The sequence below is a fragment of the Oratosquilla oratoria genome, chromosome 2 (assembly GCF_046742065.1).
Source record: "Oratosquilla oratoria isolate Oo_2021 chromosome 2, ASM4674206v1, whole genome shotgun sequence".
Lineage (NCBI taxonomy): Eukaryota > Metazoa > Arthropoda > Malacostraca > Stomatopoda > Squillidae > Oratosquilla > Oratosquilla oratoria.
The window spans coordinates 15,363,610-15,382,614 of NC_134778.1; the positions used below are offsets into that span (position 1 = coordinate 15,363,610).

A 19,005-nucleotide genomic window follows, 5' to 3' on the forward strand; every position below is an offset into this window, starting at 1 on the left:
TAATTTAAAGGTTAATGCGTAAATTATTTTTGTTTCGTTAATACAATTAATGGACTGATGCCCACCTCTGTATAATATTCATATACATACATTTTTTATCTCCACTAAACACAATAAACTCAAGTAGTCATTCATATTCAACCTGGCCGACAATGAAATATCTACATTAGCATAGGCTACATTAAATTCCTTGGCGTGTTTCCTTTGCAATTATGCTCTCCTGTTTTTTAAACCATATTGGTACATTTTGATTGATAACTGTATAGGGGAAATGCTGTTTTCCAGTCTTTCTTTCTTTTTTTATTTGTGCGTTTTTTAACAAATCGTGCAAGAAAATGTGATTACAATTTCGAGGTAGTCTGAGGAAAATCATGATTATTTTTTATGTAAAACTTCGCATGTAAATAGGTAGAGAGCTATTTCAAATACCCCGCCTCTCCTTCATGTGAGCAGACGACAACAATCAAAACAAATGTGATTTTGTTTTGATTTACAACACTTACGTATTAGAATTATATATTCTTTAAAGTGAACATTTTGATTCCATTTGGAACCGTATCTTTTATAATATAAAGTGTTTTGTGGAGTAATCATATGATACGCATTGCGCTACTTTGTATTTCGGTTGTTTATGTTGGAAGGTACTGCGGCTCATCAGCTGTGAAAATGGAATCACGAGCTGTGGAGATAAAGTAGGAAGTAAATATAACTGTCATGGTGAATTTCATAAAAAATTCCCATCACCACACTTCTCCAACCGTATCATAAGACTTTTTAAGACACGGTGGAGATGGGGAATTGCCTGAAGAGTTCAGCTTCGGATGATATATCTTTACTACGGGGTTCAGAAAGTGTTGCTAGAGATCCCCCTAGTGTAAGATTGAATGAGCAGCTGGATGAGCAAGCCAGATTACCTGACATCGAGGTAATATTTGCATCTCATTGTTCTCTAGAATGCATTGCTTTAACCTGTTATTATTCTCAAGACATGGATAGACCTCATGTCATGCATGGTGATCAACAAACGTTAAAATTAATGTGGTTTTCCAGTTGATTAGCCAAGCATAACGACTGTAATTTGTTCGAGATTGTGTGATGAGTCATTGGTTCTTCTCAAAGTTTTCCATTTCTTAACACTAATAGTAACCCAAATTGACAGTGCAAGTATTTTTCAGTGAGGTGTGCTACCAGAACATTAGGAATGGATGTGCATTAATTCCTTGTTGACCTGAGTAATTTTGTTGTAACAAACAACTGACTTGTCAGTAATGTGTTGGTTAGTGAAGAATGTCATTGGGGAAAAGTGACAAATTGTCATAGGACTAAATTACAGGATACTTTGAGATTACATGCATGAATGTGGTATATTGTTTTTAGTTAAATGTTATTATTATTAAATAGTAAACACTTGTTTGTCAGTGAGCAGGAGATGAGTTGATTGCATCATTTTGTCTTTATTCGTGAATTTTGATGATAAGTTCTTAATTATTAATAGCCTATGACTTTGTGCATTGTAATCAGCTACAAGATAAGTTTGTATACCCAACCACAGTATCATAGGTATTGAAATTATGCAAACATGAAAAGTGACTTACAATGTAGCTGTATGATTAGTACACTATACTATTATAAGGTATGGTAACCTTATAAAGAATCATTGTAAATTAAGTCAATGATATCATTATCACTTATCTAGACAATAAACCAAGAGCTAAAAATTTGGCAATATTTAGTCAATTCTAACCTAACCTTAAAGTAATAATTGTTGCCACAGTTATATTGAGTGGAAACATGTAACCCCATTCTCCTTGGTCTTTGGGCTTCCAATGGATCTTTTTAGGAAGAAGCACTGGACTCCTTAGCTTAGTGTTATATCTATGGGTTTATTTTTGTATCACCAACTGGTAGGAGGAAGAGGGTGATAAATACAGGGTTATAAATAGTAATCAGGCATGCCATTTTTCTATTTTGCTCCTTGGTTATATATGTTTTTATAAAGAAATTGTTTTCTACTACAGATTGTCAGAAAAATAGTACATGTACCAAAAAGCCATTTCCCCCTGATAAAGGGGGTAGCCCACTCAAGATATGCCCATATGGGGTATTGAGTGTAAAAGTATTATGTAATCAGTATTTTAGGGATTTTAGTGATTATCCTACACACCAAGGTCACAGAGCATTCTTTAACCCATTCAGCTCCGATGACAAGATGTCTTGTCATTTGGTCAAATAAAACAAAAAATCATAATAAAACAACAAAATGTTTGATGATCAAACAGCACCAGAAAAATATGACGTCATCAGTCTTCCTCCTCGAGGAGGACTGATGACGTCATATTTTTCTGGTGCTGTTTGATCATCAAACATTTTGTTGTTTTATTATGATTTTTTGTTTTATTTGACCAAATGACAAGACATCTTGTCATCGGAGTTGAATGGGTTAATGGTGGGAGACTATTTATGTGGAAATAAATGTTGATTCCTTTTTGCCTCTACTTTCTTTGGTGCAATACTGTTGCCAAGGATAGAAATGCTGGTTTTTGCTGACAAAATACTGAATCAAGGCAGACAACAACCCTTTATCCACTGAACACCTATTAGTTGTTCCTTTTACCTTAGGTCCTCGTATTCATTGGGCCATTCCTGTTCACCACCAACTGTTTGAGTCAGAAACACTGCAGGAAGACACAGTAGGACCTGACAGCCAAAACTGGTTTACTCTCACCATGTCATAACATGACAACACACCCACCCCCTATTTTGCAAAAAAATATATAAATAAAATTACAAAGTAGACAAGAAGAAATCTGTTCATGCTGCATCAAAGGATTACAAAGGTGGAGCATGCCAACAGGAGACGTTTTGGTCCATATCTAGGTTGGATGCAAAAAAAATCATAATAATAATAAAATGATAAATAAAAACTATAATAATGTAAATAACAAATAAAATACATAAATAAATCTATAGGTATAGTGAAATAATAAACAAACAGGTAAATAGTAAATAATAATAAATTGACATATAACTAATAATATATGAAAAACAGACAAATGATAACAAAACAAAAACAAATAATATATAATAAATTATAATCATTACAGCATCCATTCACAACTATTCTTTGCTTCACTTCATTTCTCAATCTATCCATCCTTGTAAACCCCAGTCATGTTTTTTAAACACTTCAAGCCCCCTCACATGAGGAGAGGACATAAACATTGGATCTACCAACATAGAAAAGTTGAAGAGAAAGAAGTGATTTGTTGCATTTTGTTGGTGGTCCTTGTGAAATGTAGTGTGAAGGGTTTGGTTTCAAGATTGGTATTATTTGAACTGCATTATGTGAGCTGTTTTCCAGATGTTTGGAATGTTGTTAAGCCAGGAGTAGTTGAAGATATCAGTGAAGGGTGTTATGGCATTTTGGCCCAGGTGTTTGAGATCTTGTCTGGGCTTTCCACTTCAGAGTAGTTTAGTTTCTGGTATTTGTGAAGTGTTGTATTACCCACTCACACAGCAATTTGTATAGTTTTTTCCATCTATATTATGGCAACTCCAACAATTTTTCTTAGTAATGTTTTTCCTGCAAATTAATATTAAGAGATGAAGAAAAAATAATTCCTGTAAACTTCCTACTACCCGCCAATGAAGCGGCGTCATGGCAGTTTGTACATTTTTTGCATCTGTAGTATGACAATAACAACTATTCTTAGTAATGTTTTTCCCACAAATTAATATTAAAGGATGATGAAAAAATATTCGCGCAACCTTTGTGCTACCTGCCATTGAAGTGGTGTCATGGCTGCCCATTGCAAGATGTACTATATGTGGTCACATGGATTAAGAAGGCTAGCTTTAGGTTAGTAAGGTAGGTTAGGTCAGGTTAGAATAGGGAGAAAAACATGTTTCATGGAAAAATAGTGGGTGATGCTCGCAACAGAAATGGCACTTTGGTGGCGGGTGGTGGGAAAGTTGCAGGAATTATTTTTTCACCATCCCTTAATATTAATTTCCAAAAAAAAAAAAAAAAAAAAAAAAGTTGTTGGAATTGTCATAATATAGATAGAAAAAATATACAACCTACTGTGTGAGCCATTGAGATGAAACTTCACAAATTCCTGTTTCTTTATTGCCTCTTCTGTGTCTTTTCTGTGGAAAGGGGGCATGGCTTCTTTGTCAGAGTTGATTGTACACTTTTCTTTAGTTGTTTTTCCCATTTTCTGGTGTAATGGGCTTTAAGCTAGTTTTGGAGAAATACTTGTTTATGATATTGCTGTTTAGGTGATGGTATGTTGTGTTGGGGTGCTCCAACTGATTCGTGGTTAGGAGGGGTTTGATTTCTCTCTCTCTCTCTCTCTCTCTCTCTCTCTCTCTCTCTCTCTCTCTCTCTCTCTCTCTCTCTCTCTCTCTCTCTCTCTCTCTCTCTCTCTCTCTCTCTCTCTCTCTCTCTCTCCCCTCTCTACCCCCCCTCTCTTCCTCATTTTCTCTCTCTCTCTCTCTCTCTCTCTCTCTGTCTGTTTCTTTTTCTCTCTTTTTCTCTCTTGTTAATTTGTTTTGTAATGTTATTGTTTAGGTGTTCTTTTTCTTGTTCTGTGAGGCTGTTTCGTTTTTAATTTGTTCCTTTTTTTCTTTAGTGAAGCTGTCTTGTGTGAAATTGGTGTTGAAGTTTATTCTATAGCCTGTATATGTGTTTCTTACTTGTTTTCTGGATGGGGTAGTTACTATTTTGTCTACAGCTTTATTCAGGGTTAGGAATTATTTTATTTAAAAGGCTTCAAGTTCTTTCTCAATATCTTTTGCATATTTTTGTTAGATTGCTTTTTGGTTATTCATGAAAATCCTCTTGATCATGGATAGCTTCTCATCTAGTTCGATGGTGACCTTAATTGGGAAGGGATCAGATGATAGGTCTTGTATGGTTTCCCATGTGTTTTTGGGTTTATATGGAGGGTGAACATGTTGATATGATGTTGGTTGTTGATTGTATTAGAGAGGTTTGGTGGGGTTGTTGCTATAGTTATGTTTAGGTTGTGGAGTTGTTCAAGAAAATTGTTGCCTTTGATCTGCTGTTTGTGTCACATGCCAGTGATGGTGTCTGTGATTCATTGTTTACACATGTTTTGATGGAGAAGGGTGTGCTTTTGTGCACATGTGTTATAAGTCCACCTTTGTGTTTGTGTTGCCTTCTCTTAAGGTTGTGTAATTTGTGAATGAGGGAATCATTATTTGTGGTGACAGTTTTGTTTCTTGTATTAATGCAATATATATGTTGTGTTTGTGTAAGAAGTAGAGGAGTTCTGTGCATTTGTTAGTCCATATATGCTTATCTGTAGAATGTTTAGGTTGTTTTATTGTTTTTGTACGGGTTGTGTTGGTTACAGCTCCAATTTCTTGTGTATCTATTTTTGTTAGTGTAGTGCATTTTAGATGTAACCATTTGTGGTAAATATTGCATTTGATAGATGTATTTATCTAGTTGTATCTTACGGGAAGGGGAGCTTTGCTTGTGGTGTCCTGTCTCTGTATCTCACAATATCTAAATTGTTGTTAAATTTGTGTATAGTTTTTGCACACACCATTTCGTCCAGTTTGTTCCATACATCACCACTCAGTGAGGAAAGTTGTTCTTTTTCAGATCTCTTCTGTAATTGTCCTATTTGGCTTTCTTTCCATGTCCTTGTATTTCTCATATTCCAATTTAGTAAGCCTTCTCTATCAAGGACTTCCATACCTCTCATGATTCTATAGGTGGTCAATAAATCTCCTCTTTCTCTTCTTTGTTCCAGGGTTGGTAACTCTAGTTTTGACAGTTCTGAAAGTGTGGGGGCTATCTTCGTAGTTGCTCTTTGGATTCTTTCAATTTTCCTTATATTCTTTTTGGCACTGGGTTACCATAGTGCCGCTGCATACTCCAGTCTTGGTCTTATCAGTGTGACTAGTATTTTCTTCACCATATCTTCATCCAAGTAAATGCCACTTTTATTGACCTCAGCAAGTTGTAGGTTTCTCTGACAATTTTGTTTATCGTTTATCAGGGGACATGTCCTTTGTGATGATTGTTCCCATGTCTTTTTCAAATCCCATTTTCTTTACGTCCTTTTCACTGAATTTATATTGTCTGTATATGCTGTTTTTACTTTTTCCAAATTACATTATACTATATTTCTTGATGTTGAAGTCCACTTCCCACTTCTGACTCTATTCCCAATTTTTGTTCAGATCTCTCTGCAGCGACTCACTCTATTTCAGTGCTCACTTTTTTTTTTTTTTTTTTTTTTTTTTTTTTTTTTTTTCTTGCTGTACTTTCTGTTAAACAAGTATAGTTATGTTCAGAGCAAGTAGGGCAAGTATAGAGGCCTGAGTTGGTTGCTATGTCACTGGCTCATAGGAGAAGAAAAGGTAGGGCAGGCACTGGTGTGCTGACCTCTTTGTGTGAAAAAAAATATATATATATATAGGGGAAAGATAGTGTAGGGAGTAGTGTGTGAGTGTTAAAAGTGACTCTGGTCCAGTCCAGAGACCAGGTGCTGGCCCCTTAATGGCACACCTCCTTGGGGAGGTGGAGATTCCTCATGTCTACTTGTGGAGATCTCTGGCAGCATCTTGTGAATTCATTTTCTCCATGGAGGGGGGGGCATCTTCTTCCTTCTGATGTGGAAAGGTTCCAGCAATGCAGCCTCTTGCAGGCTGGACACGGCACCAGTGTGTTCATTTTAAGTGGAACCAGTGGTGGCATGTGTTGCTTTTGATGGATTTGTGTACATAGTTTGTGTGATTAGTGCAAGTGTAAGGGCCTGGGTTGGTGTCTATGTCACTGGCTAGTAGGAGGAGAAATGGGAGGGCAAGCACTGGTGTACTGACCTCCCTGTGTGAAAAAAACAGTAATGCTGAGACCACCCAATTTATGAATAAGATATGTTCCAGAAGGCTACTTATATATTGAATTGTCCTTAAGTTTATATTTTGGTGGATATGGGTCCTACAAGTACCTATTTATAGGCTATCACCATTGTATTATGTATATACATGTTACTACACATTAAACATGCATAAAGTAATAAATAAAAGACAACAACAATCCAGTCATCCATAGACTATTCTGTCCTCTGCCTTCCTTCAACCTCAAAAGCCTCCCCAACTCCACCTCTGTTGATTACCTTCTCATCATCATTGTGTGCATGCCACCCCATCAATCATCTTTGCACCATATATATATATATATATATATAATATATATTTTACATATATTTTTATATATATAATAATTGGCTGTCATTTCCTTTGAGATGACCTGATACTCTTTATCATTGCCACTATTATTACTAGCTTTATGCTTATACCAGGCATGATGAATATGGGATACACTTATTGCAGCATTCTGAGGTAAAATCACTTCCAGGGTATGAACAGAGCACAGCATGCCTGATTGTATTTGCATGTAAATAGATGGTACCTGGGCTATGGTGCTGCACTGCCTGGGTAGTGGTGTAAATATGAACTAGTTGGAGGGTCTTGACTCACATTTTAAGCTTTTGCATCCAAACAAAAAATTAACTTGGAGATCATTTTGTTTGTATCTTTGAGTGCTTGCATATCAAATGCTTATAAGATGGATGATGTCTGCAGGGTTCTAAATCAGCGGTAGCCTGCTAGCCAATGGCTAGCTAAAAATGGGCGAAATCTTAAGTTGCTAGTCCATGTGGCTAGCCAATATATTGCTTTTGTATTGTACAAAAAGCTATGAATTTTGTGAAATAGTCATTCAGCGTGAAAATGTGAAATTTATGACTCAAAAGATATGCTCAGATGAAATTGATTTGAACGTGAATTATGCCCAACTCTCACCTCCATTGAACATGCACTGAGCAGAGCACAGAGCACATGGCAGCTATAGCTGCAGGGCCAGGATCCAGAGCAGATTGCTGTATTGGAGCTAGTAAGCAGCAAATGTCTAGCTGTTCAGTAATGTTTTAATGCATGCATGCAGCAGGCAAGCATGAGCTACTTTGCAGATATACGATGTGACTTTTGTAACATAATCAACATGATTATGTGTGCAATGGTTAAATGTACATGTGTGTCACCATCGTAGACATCACCTAGTATGTAACTCTATGGTCACTATGTAGACCTACAACATGGGATTACATATGTTTGGTTGAGCACACGCTTGAGCTGGTTTGAATATCACTTAGGTGTACATTATGACTTATGCTTCCAGGCCTCCACACTCCACATGTGCATGTTGTCCATTGATTATTATGAGGGGGATGGGTGGTAAGCATGTACACATACTTGGGGAGCACATAAAGAAAACAGTAGACACAATATTATGATGACTAATTTTGTAATACTAGTAGATACCTGGTCTGGCAGTGGGGATATGTTCAGACCACAGGTTTAAAAAGAAATTAATCCCCTGGGTGCAGACACATACTTTTGATTACTGAATTGGTTGTTTGGAAATAAGAAAGAAAATAAAACATTAATTTGAATTTCACTCATTGTGACTGTGTTTGTGTGATTCTCATGGTTATGTACAAGTAAACAAAACACCTTTTTATTTTAAACAAGTCAAAGACATTTGATTTAGACCCCAAGTGCTGTCTGGCCTGCAAGACAATTTAACATGGCCTGTCTGAATACAGTCAAAACACATATGTGAGGATAATAATGATTGATGATTTATGGTGATTGTCAGAAACATAGGGGATGTGGGCCTGGTTGAAGACAAACTCTAGAAAGCTTTGTTAGTTTATTTTTAAAGTTGGGCACCAAAGAACAGAATAAGTTTACTTTGGCCACAAGAGAAGTTGGTGAGGGGGGGGGGTGGAGATGATGTCTGTCCTCAGTGAAGTCTTGATGCAGGAGGTGGCTGGAGATAGCTTCCTCAGTTCCCAAGGTTGTCTGTCATGGTGGGGAAGATGGTGGGAGATTCCTCCCTCAGTTCCCGAGCCTGTCCGTCATGGTGGGGTAGGTGGAAGGAGATTCTTCCCTCAGTTCCTTAGGCTGTCTGTTGGGGAAGATGGCAGGAGATTCCTCCCGTGGTTTCCAAGGCCATCTATCATGGCAGGGAAGGTGGCAGGACATTCTTCCCACAGTTCCTGAGGCTGTATGTCCTTGGTGAACTCCCAGTGACCCTGTATATTCACCATGATCGGGTCATAAGCCTTGCATTAACTGTCCTTGGGAGGTGCTCAACACAGCTGGGGCTTGCAGATGTTGGAGAAGACTTGTTTTATTGGACCTCAAGGGCCTGTTTGTCTGACTTGATGTGGTTGGGGCATGACCTATAGGCAGTCGATGACTGTCGAGTGTTCATTCCCTGGGGACCTTCGGAGGCACTGACATCAATGCTGAAGGGTATGTATTGCCGGCAAGTACAACTGCTTCACACATCCCCATGGGAGTCAAGTCTGGAGGTAAAGTTGTGTGGAGTCTCAACAAGAAATGGCCAGGCAGTTGACCTTGTCTTTGTTGGTGTTGAGGGGATTGACCATCTGAAAGTAATGACATTAAAAAAAAAAAAAAAAAAAAATTGTTAGTGGATGGGGTGTCAGGCCACCCAGGTGGGCAGGCAAATGGCAGGCCACCAGGCTGTTACACTGGCTTGCAGGCAGGTAGGTAGGCTGACGAGCTTGAAGGCTGACTGGTAGGAAGGCTGGCCTGCAAGCTGGCAGACAGGCAGGCTGGCAAGCAGGCAGGCAAGCTGATGAGCTGGAAAGTTGACTAGTAGGTATGCTGGCAGGCAGACAGGCAAGCTGACAAGCTGGAAAGCTGGCTGGCTGGCAGGCAAGCAGACAAGCTGATGAACTGGAAAGCTGGCAGCAGACAGGCAAACAGGCAGGCAGTCAAGCTGATGGTAGTTGGGCAGCTAGCTGTCAACAGAGCTGGAATCGGGGCCCCAAATTATGGGCAGCCAAATGTCAGGAACATAGGGGACATGGGGCTGGCTGAAGGCAAACTCTGGAAAGTTTTGTTAGTTTATTTTTAAAGCTGGGTACCTAAGAATAGGTAAATAAGCTCACTATGGCTGCAAGAGGAGTGGAGGGAGGAGGAGAAGGTGTCTGTCCTCGGGGGAAGTCTTGGTGCAGGAGGTGGATGAAAATAACTTCCTCAGTTCCCTAGGCCATCTGTTATGGCAGGGAAGATGGTGTAAGATTCCTCCCTTGGTTCCCAAGGCCACCTGTCATGGCAGGCAAGGTGGTGGGAGATTCCTCTCTCAGTTTGCAAGACCATCTGTCTGTCGGGGAACATAATGGGAGATTCCTCACACAGTTCCCAAGGCTGTCTGTCACAGCGGGGAAAGTGGCGGGAGATTCCTCCCTCAGTTCCTGAGGCCATCTATCCTTGATGAACTCCCGGTGTCCCCTTATATTCAACGGGATCAAGTCATGACCCTTGCATTAACTGTCCCTTGGGAGGTGCTCAGCACAGCTGGGGCCTGCAGGTGTTGCAGGAGATTTGTTTTATCGGACCTCAAGGGCCTATTTGTCTGACTTGATGCAACTGGAGCATGACCTCTAGGCAGCCAGTGACTGACAGGTGTTCATTCCCTGGGGATCTTCAGAGCCACTGACATTGATGCTGATGGGTATGTGTTGTCAGTGAGTGCAATGGGGTCACAATGGTGATTATGATGATATAACAGTAAATGGAAACATTACTTTGTGCAATTAAAAAAACAAGGTGGACTAGTCAAATTTTTTAGTGGGTTAGTCAAAATTCTTGTAGACCAGCCAAAATTGAATCTAACTAATATGCCTGGCTAGTTAGAAAAAAGTTATGCATGACCCCTGTGTCTGTCTGTATAGGAAAGGAAGATAGATGCTAGTAGTGTGTAAGAGTGTAAGGAGTGACTTTCTGACCCAGTTCAGAAACCAGGTGCTGGCCCCTTGAGGGCACACTTTCTTGAGGAGGTGGGGAGTGCTGTGACCCTGGTTCTTGGATATAATCCATTTGTCTTGTATTTACCTAGTTGTGCTTGTGGTGACCCGTCTTTGTATCTTTCAGCATCAAGTTTTTTCTTAAAATCTTGAATAGTATTTGCACACACTGTTTCTTAATCTAAGTCATTCCATATATCCAGCACTCTGTGTGGGAAGCTATTCTTTTTCTGATCTCTTCTGTAGTTGTCCTTTTTGAGTTTCTTTTCATGACCTCTTGTTTTTCCATTGTAATTTTTTTAGTAAATCTTTTCTGTGTGTGTGTTGGGGGGGGGGATAATCTTCCTCTCTGCCATCTCAACACTTGGTGCATTTGCTCGAAAGTTGGATACTGCAGCACCACAGACACAGACACACCATCAGCACACTGCTCACAAATATCACCCAACAAGTATTGGAGGGATTCAAAAAGGAAACACCAGAAAGAATGGTCAAGGTAGCTTGATATATGCAAAGCATTTCATAAAGTTCTTTGCTATATGTAATAAAAGATAAACATAGAGATAAGATATTCACAACAATGGCAAGAAATGGCTTGGTTCTTAGTGCAGAATAAAAAAAAAAATCACAGAAAGACTCCCATGGAATTCCATGAGGAGCAGTAATCACCCCTATGTTATTTAAAACTCAGAGTCACAACCTCAGAATTTCCTGGAATCTTAAGTTACAGTCAACTTTTTTCAGTGAGACTCCACACCCCTGGTTGCCATGTAATGTAGCTGTGGAAAGTCTTCAGCTTTTAGGCTCTGCTGTAGAGTTATGTCTTGCTACATTGCCTTTGACCAAAGCAAGTGTGGTGAGAAACAGGTATGACCTTTCATTCATGAGGAGTTGAGATGGAAGGGGCAATGAGCATGTTTTTTGGACAGATGTGGGAAAGGTGGGTGTTTGCTTTGTCTCAGCTACTCCCCCATAAAAGGGGGATAGGGCCTTTTGGTATATATCTATGTGTTTTGTAGAAACTTATCAGCAGACGAATAATAGTATTATGTGATCTTGCAAGTGTTGAACTGTTACTTGCTTGTTATTGGGCAAGATACATGATATCAATGGTATATATATATATATATGCGTAATATTTACCTAAACTTTTTTCTGCATTTTTCTATGACATACTAGTAGACCATAATTTTTACAATTATTTACTTTATTTATTTATTCATTTATTTATTTTCATTGTTCAGTTCAAGTCTTTGGTTTAATTTTTCTATGTTGTGAGAAGGGTTTTTATCTCTTGCCCCATTCTTTGTAGTGTCATAGTTCATTGCAATCATCTTATCTCCACTACTTTAGTGCTGAATGGTGCTTGATAATATTGTGGTCTATTCTGACCAGTGATCCTTTCCTTGCAATGTATAGCAATTAATTGTGATTGTGTTTGTTTTCTAATTTTTTGTTTATTAATTCCTTTAACTGATTTTATGGGTTATCCTCTCACGTACGCAACATGTCACATTCTTTTTGTTGATTATGATTATTCAGACTTCTTGGTTATGGTGTATTTTGGTTCTGTCTAAAATTATATAGCTTCTGTTATTATTGTATTGATTTTGTTTTGATTAGCACCTGTACATGGATGTCATTACAAATTTATGTATGCCCAGAACCAATTGGAAAGTTCTGTGTAGCTAGATGGCTGATGTATATATTGATGAGATTATGTCAGTATACCTTGAGGTTGATAATGATTAGCCTCATTCAAATGCATAGTTTAGGCCTCAAGCCTGTGACATGTTGTGTGCTGAGTAACGGTGATACCTGCTCTTCTCTTTCAGATGGAGTGAAAGGCAAAGGTAGAGAGGATGAAGAACCGCAGTAAATCATTTGGAACATTGAGTAAAGGAGTATGGACTGTAGGATATTGGTACCACTGACATAATACCTCAGTCTTAAAGACTTCAGAAAAGCAGGAGACAAAAGTAGATTACTGTCAAAATGTGTGATGTACAAAGAAAAAAATAATTTGTATTGAATTTTGTTTAAAAGTGTTAATCTAAGTAAGGCCTGCATAAAATGCTGGGGTAGTCATGCTTCCTTCAAATTCATCACCAGTGGAGTCTGCTGCACCCCTGACTCTGGCACATCCTCTGGCCAGCACGCTGGATGGTTATGTGCCACAGGATGAAAAGATTAACCTTGCAGAGGGTAAAGATAGGATACACAATACATTATTGCCCTCTGTAGATGCACTTGCAGTCACAGATGGGATGGAGGTAGATGAAACAAAGGAGCTTTGTTCTCAGGACTCAGGGGAAGATGAAGAAATGGTTACACCACCTCAGGAACGTGGTGAAGATGAAGATGGCTTTATACCTGCAGATTGTGAAGGTGCTGCAGGTAGTTCCACCAGAGCCAACTGTGATAGTTTCTATGCAATTGCCAAGAACAGTAATAGACTGTCAATTGAGGATGAGGATGGTAGATGTAGTGATGGAGGGAAGGAGTCTTCAGGTGGTGTTGCAGATATTATTCATCCTCAAAGTGCCACCTTACCAGACATTTGCGATGTGTCCTGCTCTAGAGTGCCTCATTCCAGTCCTGCCTCCTCACTGTCTATGTCACAAACAGTGCATTCCTCCTCACCTGAATATTCTCTCCATCCAGAGACTGAAAACTGCTCAGGTGTTGCTGATGTTTGTGAAACTGATGACAAGGAAGAACTATACAACCAAGCTTGTCAGGTGCTGAACTCAGGTGAAGAACCATTGGAAATGGAAGGAGCTGTTGGTCCAGTGGAAGATTTTTTTATATATGATAATAGGCAAATCAGTTTAGTACCATGTGGCATTACACAGTGTGACCCCACAATATCAAATAGTGATAAAACTGTCGAAGGTGCCCAAGCAGTGCTAGTGGGAATTGATCTCATAAGGCAGAATCTACAAAGTGAGAGCCATCAACTGTTTGGAAAATGGGCTTGCTATCTATACATTCCAGAGATTAATTTACCAAGCTTTAGTGTAGACTCACATGGCAAGAATATTGGAAGTGTAAGAATTTTTGAATTTGTTTTTACCTTTCTTTCTTAATTGTAGAATCATTGTCCATAGTGGTGACTGAAGGTAAACACAGAGAAACTCCATGTCATTTGTCTCTTCTTTCACACACTTTCCTTACTGGTATGTATGTTTGCCTCATGTTTGTCACTTGTATAATTTTCAAGATCTTTTTTCCTATGGTGCATCTCGTTGTTTATGTATATTTGATATTGCCGTTGAAGATACACTATTTCAGTTCCAGTCGCAAGACTTAAACATGCACATGGAATTACTTAAGTTGTACTGTAGCGGATAGTGCTAGATTGTAAGTAATCATATGTGCAATTTGTTCCTGGTTTGTTTATTTATTTATTTTTTAATGAATTGTTAAGCTTTCAAATATGCACATTTATACACTGTATGTAATAATGTAGCTCAGTATATAGATGAAGGGTATCAAGATTTATGCTACTTTGTATGGTATCAGTTGTTGTAAAACCAATTCTTTTATAAGATACACCTAAAGTATTCACTCATTGCATACTTCTCTTGTTTGACTTTCTAATTATTCACTTCACATCTTCACAGGAACCAGCACCAATGTTTTATCCATCACCTTCAGTCAGTCGTCCAGCTTCTCAGCTGACGGAAGAAGAGCAAGTGAAGATAGCAAAGCGCATGGGCCTCATCCAGCACCTACCGTGTGGAATCTTTGACGAAACTATGAAGAACAGAGAGTAAGCAATAATTTAGCTATTTTAGGTTTTCTAATTTCATTAATGAGCTACTTGGAAATTAATGCTAAACATTAGTGCATAGAAAGGGAGACTTTCATTATATTAAACTAAATTATATTTACAAGAGTAGTAGAGTTATGTCGCCCTGGCTGTTCAATCTTTACATGGATGGGGTGGTGTGAGAAGTGAATGCAAGGGTTGTGGGTCATGGGTTGGAGATGGTTAAAGAAAATGGAGAAAAGTGGGATATAAGCCAATTGTTGTTTGCTGATGACACTGCACTTGCAGCAGGATCAGAGGAGGGATTGAGGAAGTTAGTGACAGAGTTTGAGAAGGTGTGTGAAAGAAGGAAGATGAAGATAAATGTGGGTAAAAGTAAGGTGATGAGATGTACAAGGGGAGAGAGTGACAGCAGGCTGGAAGTGAGCATTAAGGGTGAGAGACTGGAGGAAGTGGATAGTTTTAGGTACTTGGGTGCAAATGTGGCAGGAAAGGGAGGGGTGGGGGTGGAGGTAGAATGTAGATTGAGAAAGTAAGTAAATGCCATGGTGGATTTAAAAAGTGTAATGAGAAATAGACATCTGGGAATGGATGCTAAGAGGAGGTTATATGAAGGAGTGATTGTGCCAACAGCATTGTACAGGGCAGAAACATAGAACATAAGAGAGGAAGAGAGGAGTTTGAATGTATTTGAGATGAAATGTCTGAGAAGTATGATAGGGGTTACTAGGCTGGATAGAATGAGAAATGAGGAGGTGAGGAGAATAGGGGTGGAAAGGGAGCTGGGAAATAGGGTTGATGAAAGAGTATTAGGATGGTTTGGACACATGGAAAGAATGAGTGAAGAAAGATTATTAAAAGAAGTGTGGAAGGGAGAGGTGGGAGGAGTGAATATGAGGGGGCATCCTAGGATGAGATGGATGGATGGGGTGAAAGGGGCATTACAAAAGAGAGGAATGTCTGTTGAGGAACGATGAGAGAGAACAGAAGATAGGGTGAATGGAGAAGGGTTGTGTATGGATGATGCAGTGATGCATGTGGGGGATGGGGGGGGTGAAGAAGTACCGTATTTTCCGGCTTAAAATGCGCATTGGGTTATAATGCGCACCCATGCACTTCGTTATCTCAGTACACAGATAGCGTGCACCGACGTATAACGCGCATGCCAGGAAAAGTCACTGGTGGCTAAAGCTCGTGAACTGCATGTATGCGACTCCTGCTTGCGTTGGTCCATTGTTTTGTGGGAAATTTGAGCCATGAAAAGTTTATTGAATACAAAATGTACATGAAAAATTTCGGATTTTTACAGAAAAATTGTAATTTACTATCCTGAGGGAATAATTCATCTTACAAGTTTTTATCACCGTGTACAAGTTTTTATCGCCATGCAGCAACAAACTATGTTTCAGTTCATAAGTGTCTTTACTGAAGTGACATTTAGTTTAACAAACTCTCGCAAGAGGGTGTTTAGTGTAGGCTAGATTGGCAGTAGAACTGTCAATCTTGGCCCTGATTTAGCATATTCCGGGTGAGCTAAAACGGCCAACGTTCATGATGTTGGTACCAGTGCTGTTTTACGGATCCCAAATATTTGCATAGACTACGATAATTAATGTTAGTAAAAATAAACCAATGAAATAACGACGATTAATTACTTGTGAACGAGGTTACATGGAGAAGTATTTTTCATTGGCTAGAGCCACCGCTGGGAAATCTGTTGATTTGTCACTAAACTAAGTGTCAGTTTAGGCATCAATCAGGACACAACTAAGAAAAAAGTCGGAACTACATGTACCGGTATATGACTCATGTTGTGCGTTGGTCCCTTATTACTTTGTAGCTTAAATAGTTTGTAGGAAATATGATCTAAAAAAAGTTTATTGAAAGTAAAATATACAGAAAAATTTCGGGATTTTTACAGAAAATGTTCATTTTATATCTTGAGGAAATAATTCGTCTTTACCATTTTTTATTTAATACTGAAACAAACTACAGACTGTTTCGTTTTAGCTTTGAACCTGCAATGACAGTGATGAAATAGGACAGTCATCGAGGTAACGTTTAGTTAATATAACTCCCGAAAGAGGGTGTTGTAGTCAGGTGTTTGACACGAGTTTATGAACGGCCGCAACGGAATTTGTACCATACCTAAAGTGAAGCAACAAAGCCAACATAAAAATTCATACTAGGATGCTGTGAACATGGGCAAATATCATGAATATTGATAATGTTTCATGGTGTTTAGGCCTATTTAAACATGAAAAATAAGATTCGATAGATACATACCTATACCAAATATTTATATAGCCCATGCTGGCCTATTCTTTCATGTCACCATGGCTGTTCTTCTTGTTCTCATGGAACGTCACGGAGAAGTGTGCCGTTCCAACTTTGTGACGGCCAACATCGTCATGTTGTTGTGAAAAAAATTACCCACACAGCCGCAGAATTTTTATCGTAGGCTGTAGATAATGCTCACCACCGGATAACGCATACCCCCCATTTTTAGGCCCTTCCAACGGAAAAAAGTCACGCACTATACGCCGGAAAATACGGTATGTATGAGAAAAAATTTGACGCAGCCCTAAGGGATTTCTCCCCGTCTTCTCCTTTTCTGTATGAGGGGACAGAGAGGGGGAGTTGCCAAATTTATGGAGCGGCCTAGCTGTGGATGTGCTGTGTCTTGTGACACTGCTTCTGACCCAGGGCAGTGGACAAGATGCAGGGATGACCCATCATCCAGGAGGCACCAAGATGGGAGGGAGGGAGGAGGGTGGAGGGGAGTGGATATGTAGGGAATGGAATATGTGGTAGTGGTTTCTATGCCTTTTTCTTTTTGGCTACCCCCCCGTGTAAGGGGGAAAAAGCCTTTGGTATATGCATGTATGAATTGTGATTTTGATTTCCAGGAACGAAAGAGTAGTTTCGTTTTAAAATTTTATTTACACAACCAAACAATAGCAAAAGCACTTTAGTAATAGAAATATTATCACAATTTAAGTATTTAATGTAAAATATAATCAGAAGACAAGAAAATCACGCGAGATAATAATACAGGTAGTTCTCGTTATATGTGGGGGTTCCGTTCCGCGGACCCCCCGCATATAACGAATTCGCATATATCGAACTATTGAACCTATGGGAAAAAGGGGGATACGTTCTCAACTCGGATTGATTTTTTTTTTTTACATATTTTATTTTGGCAAAGGGCTTACATACTGCATCTCATATATGTTTACATACATTTTAGCATGTAAGTATTAACCTCGGGAAAAGACGCTACCGTAAACATCACTTATTTCGCCAAGCGTATTTTCTTCAGCTGTTTGAAAAATCAGTCTGTTTACAATTCACATTTCAGACTGCTTGCTACGCTTAAAGGTCAGATATCAACAGATATACCATTCGCTAAAAATCATCGTATTGCTCGAAAAAGTACTTTTTAAAAGCATACAAATAAAGTTTTTACCTATTACAGAAGAATTTATTCAGAAAATTCACTTTTAATTGTGCCTCGCATACCACTTTTCCGAAATCTAGCTATTCAGAATAACAATATTGTTTGTTTGGCAACTGTGACGTCACGAACGCGGAATTCCCCGAACCTTTCACGAAGCGCACGGGCGGAATGTTTCAAATAGCAGACGACGCAATGAAATGAAGACAAAACTGTTTTTTGCCAAATTTGATAAGATGTAGATGGTGGAATTATATAGAATACTGTCAGTATGTTTTTTGATGTACATTAAACTGTAAATACAAAAAGTTATGGAAGTCTTGATATCTATCAAGACTTCCATAACTTTTTGTATTTACAGTTTAATGTACATCAAAAAACATACTGACAGTATTCTATATAATTCCACCATCTACATCTTATCAAATTTGGCAAAAAACAGTTTTGTCTTCATTTCATTGCGTCGTCTGCTATTCGAAACATTCCGCCCGTGCGCTTCGTGAAAGGTTCGGGGAATTCCGCGTTCGTGACGTCACAGTTGCCAAACAAACAATATTGTTATTCTGAATAGCTAGATTTCGGAAAAGTGGTATGCGAGGCGCAATTAAAAGTGAATTTTCTGAATAAATTCTTCTGTAATAGGTAAAAACTTTATTTGTATGCTTTTAAAAAGTACTTTTTCGATGATTTTTAGTGAATGGTATATCTGTTGATATCTGACCTTTAAACTGACTGTTGATGTGCTCTGGAGATACACAGGCAGGAGTACTGCTTAGAGTTTATCCAGTGCGGAGAATAAACGATAATTCTTGCAGAGAGTGAAAATTGACTAAATTAATTGGGGCAGTAATAAGTATCAAAAATTAATTTGTTTGTGAAAAAAAATA

At 38.7% G+C, this 19,005-nt stretch overlaps 1 protein-coding gene across 1 annotated transcript in view; it reads left to right on the forward strand.

Annotated features, from left to right (window-relative positions):
* The first annotated feature begins 576 nt into the window (after positions 1-576).
* Positions 577-19,005, forward strand: part of LOC143037240 (uncharacterized) — a 41,648-nt gene continuing 23,219 nt past the window's right edge. The window contains exons 1-3 of the mRNA XM_076205368.1: positions 577-925; positions 12,722-13,936; positions 14,513-14,661. Coding sequence (XP_076061483.1) covers positions 12,974-13,936; positions 14,513-14,661 — 1,112 coding nt within the window. The 5' untranslated portion in view covers positions 577-925; positions 12,722-12,973. The remainder of the gene's footprint in view (positions 926-12,721; positions 13,937-14,512; positions 14,662-19,005) is intronic.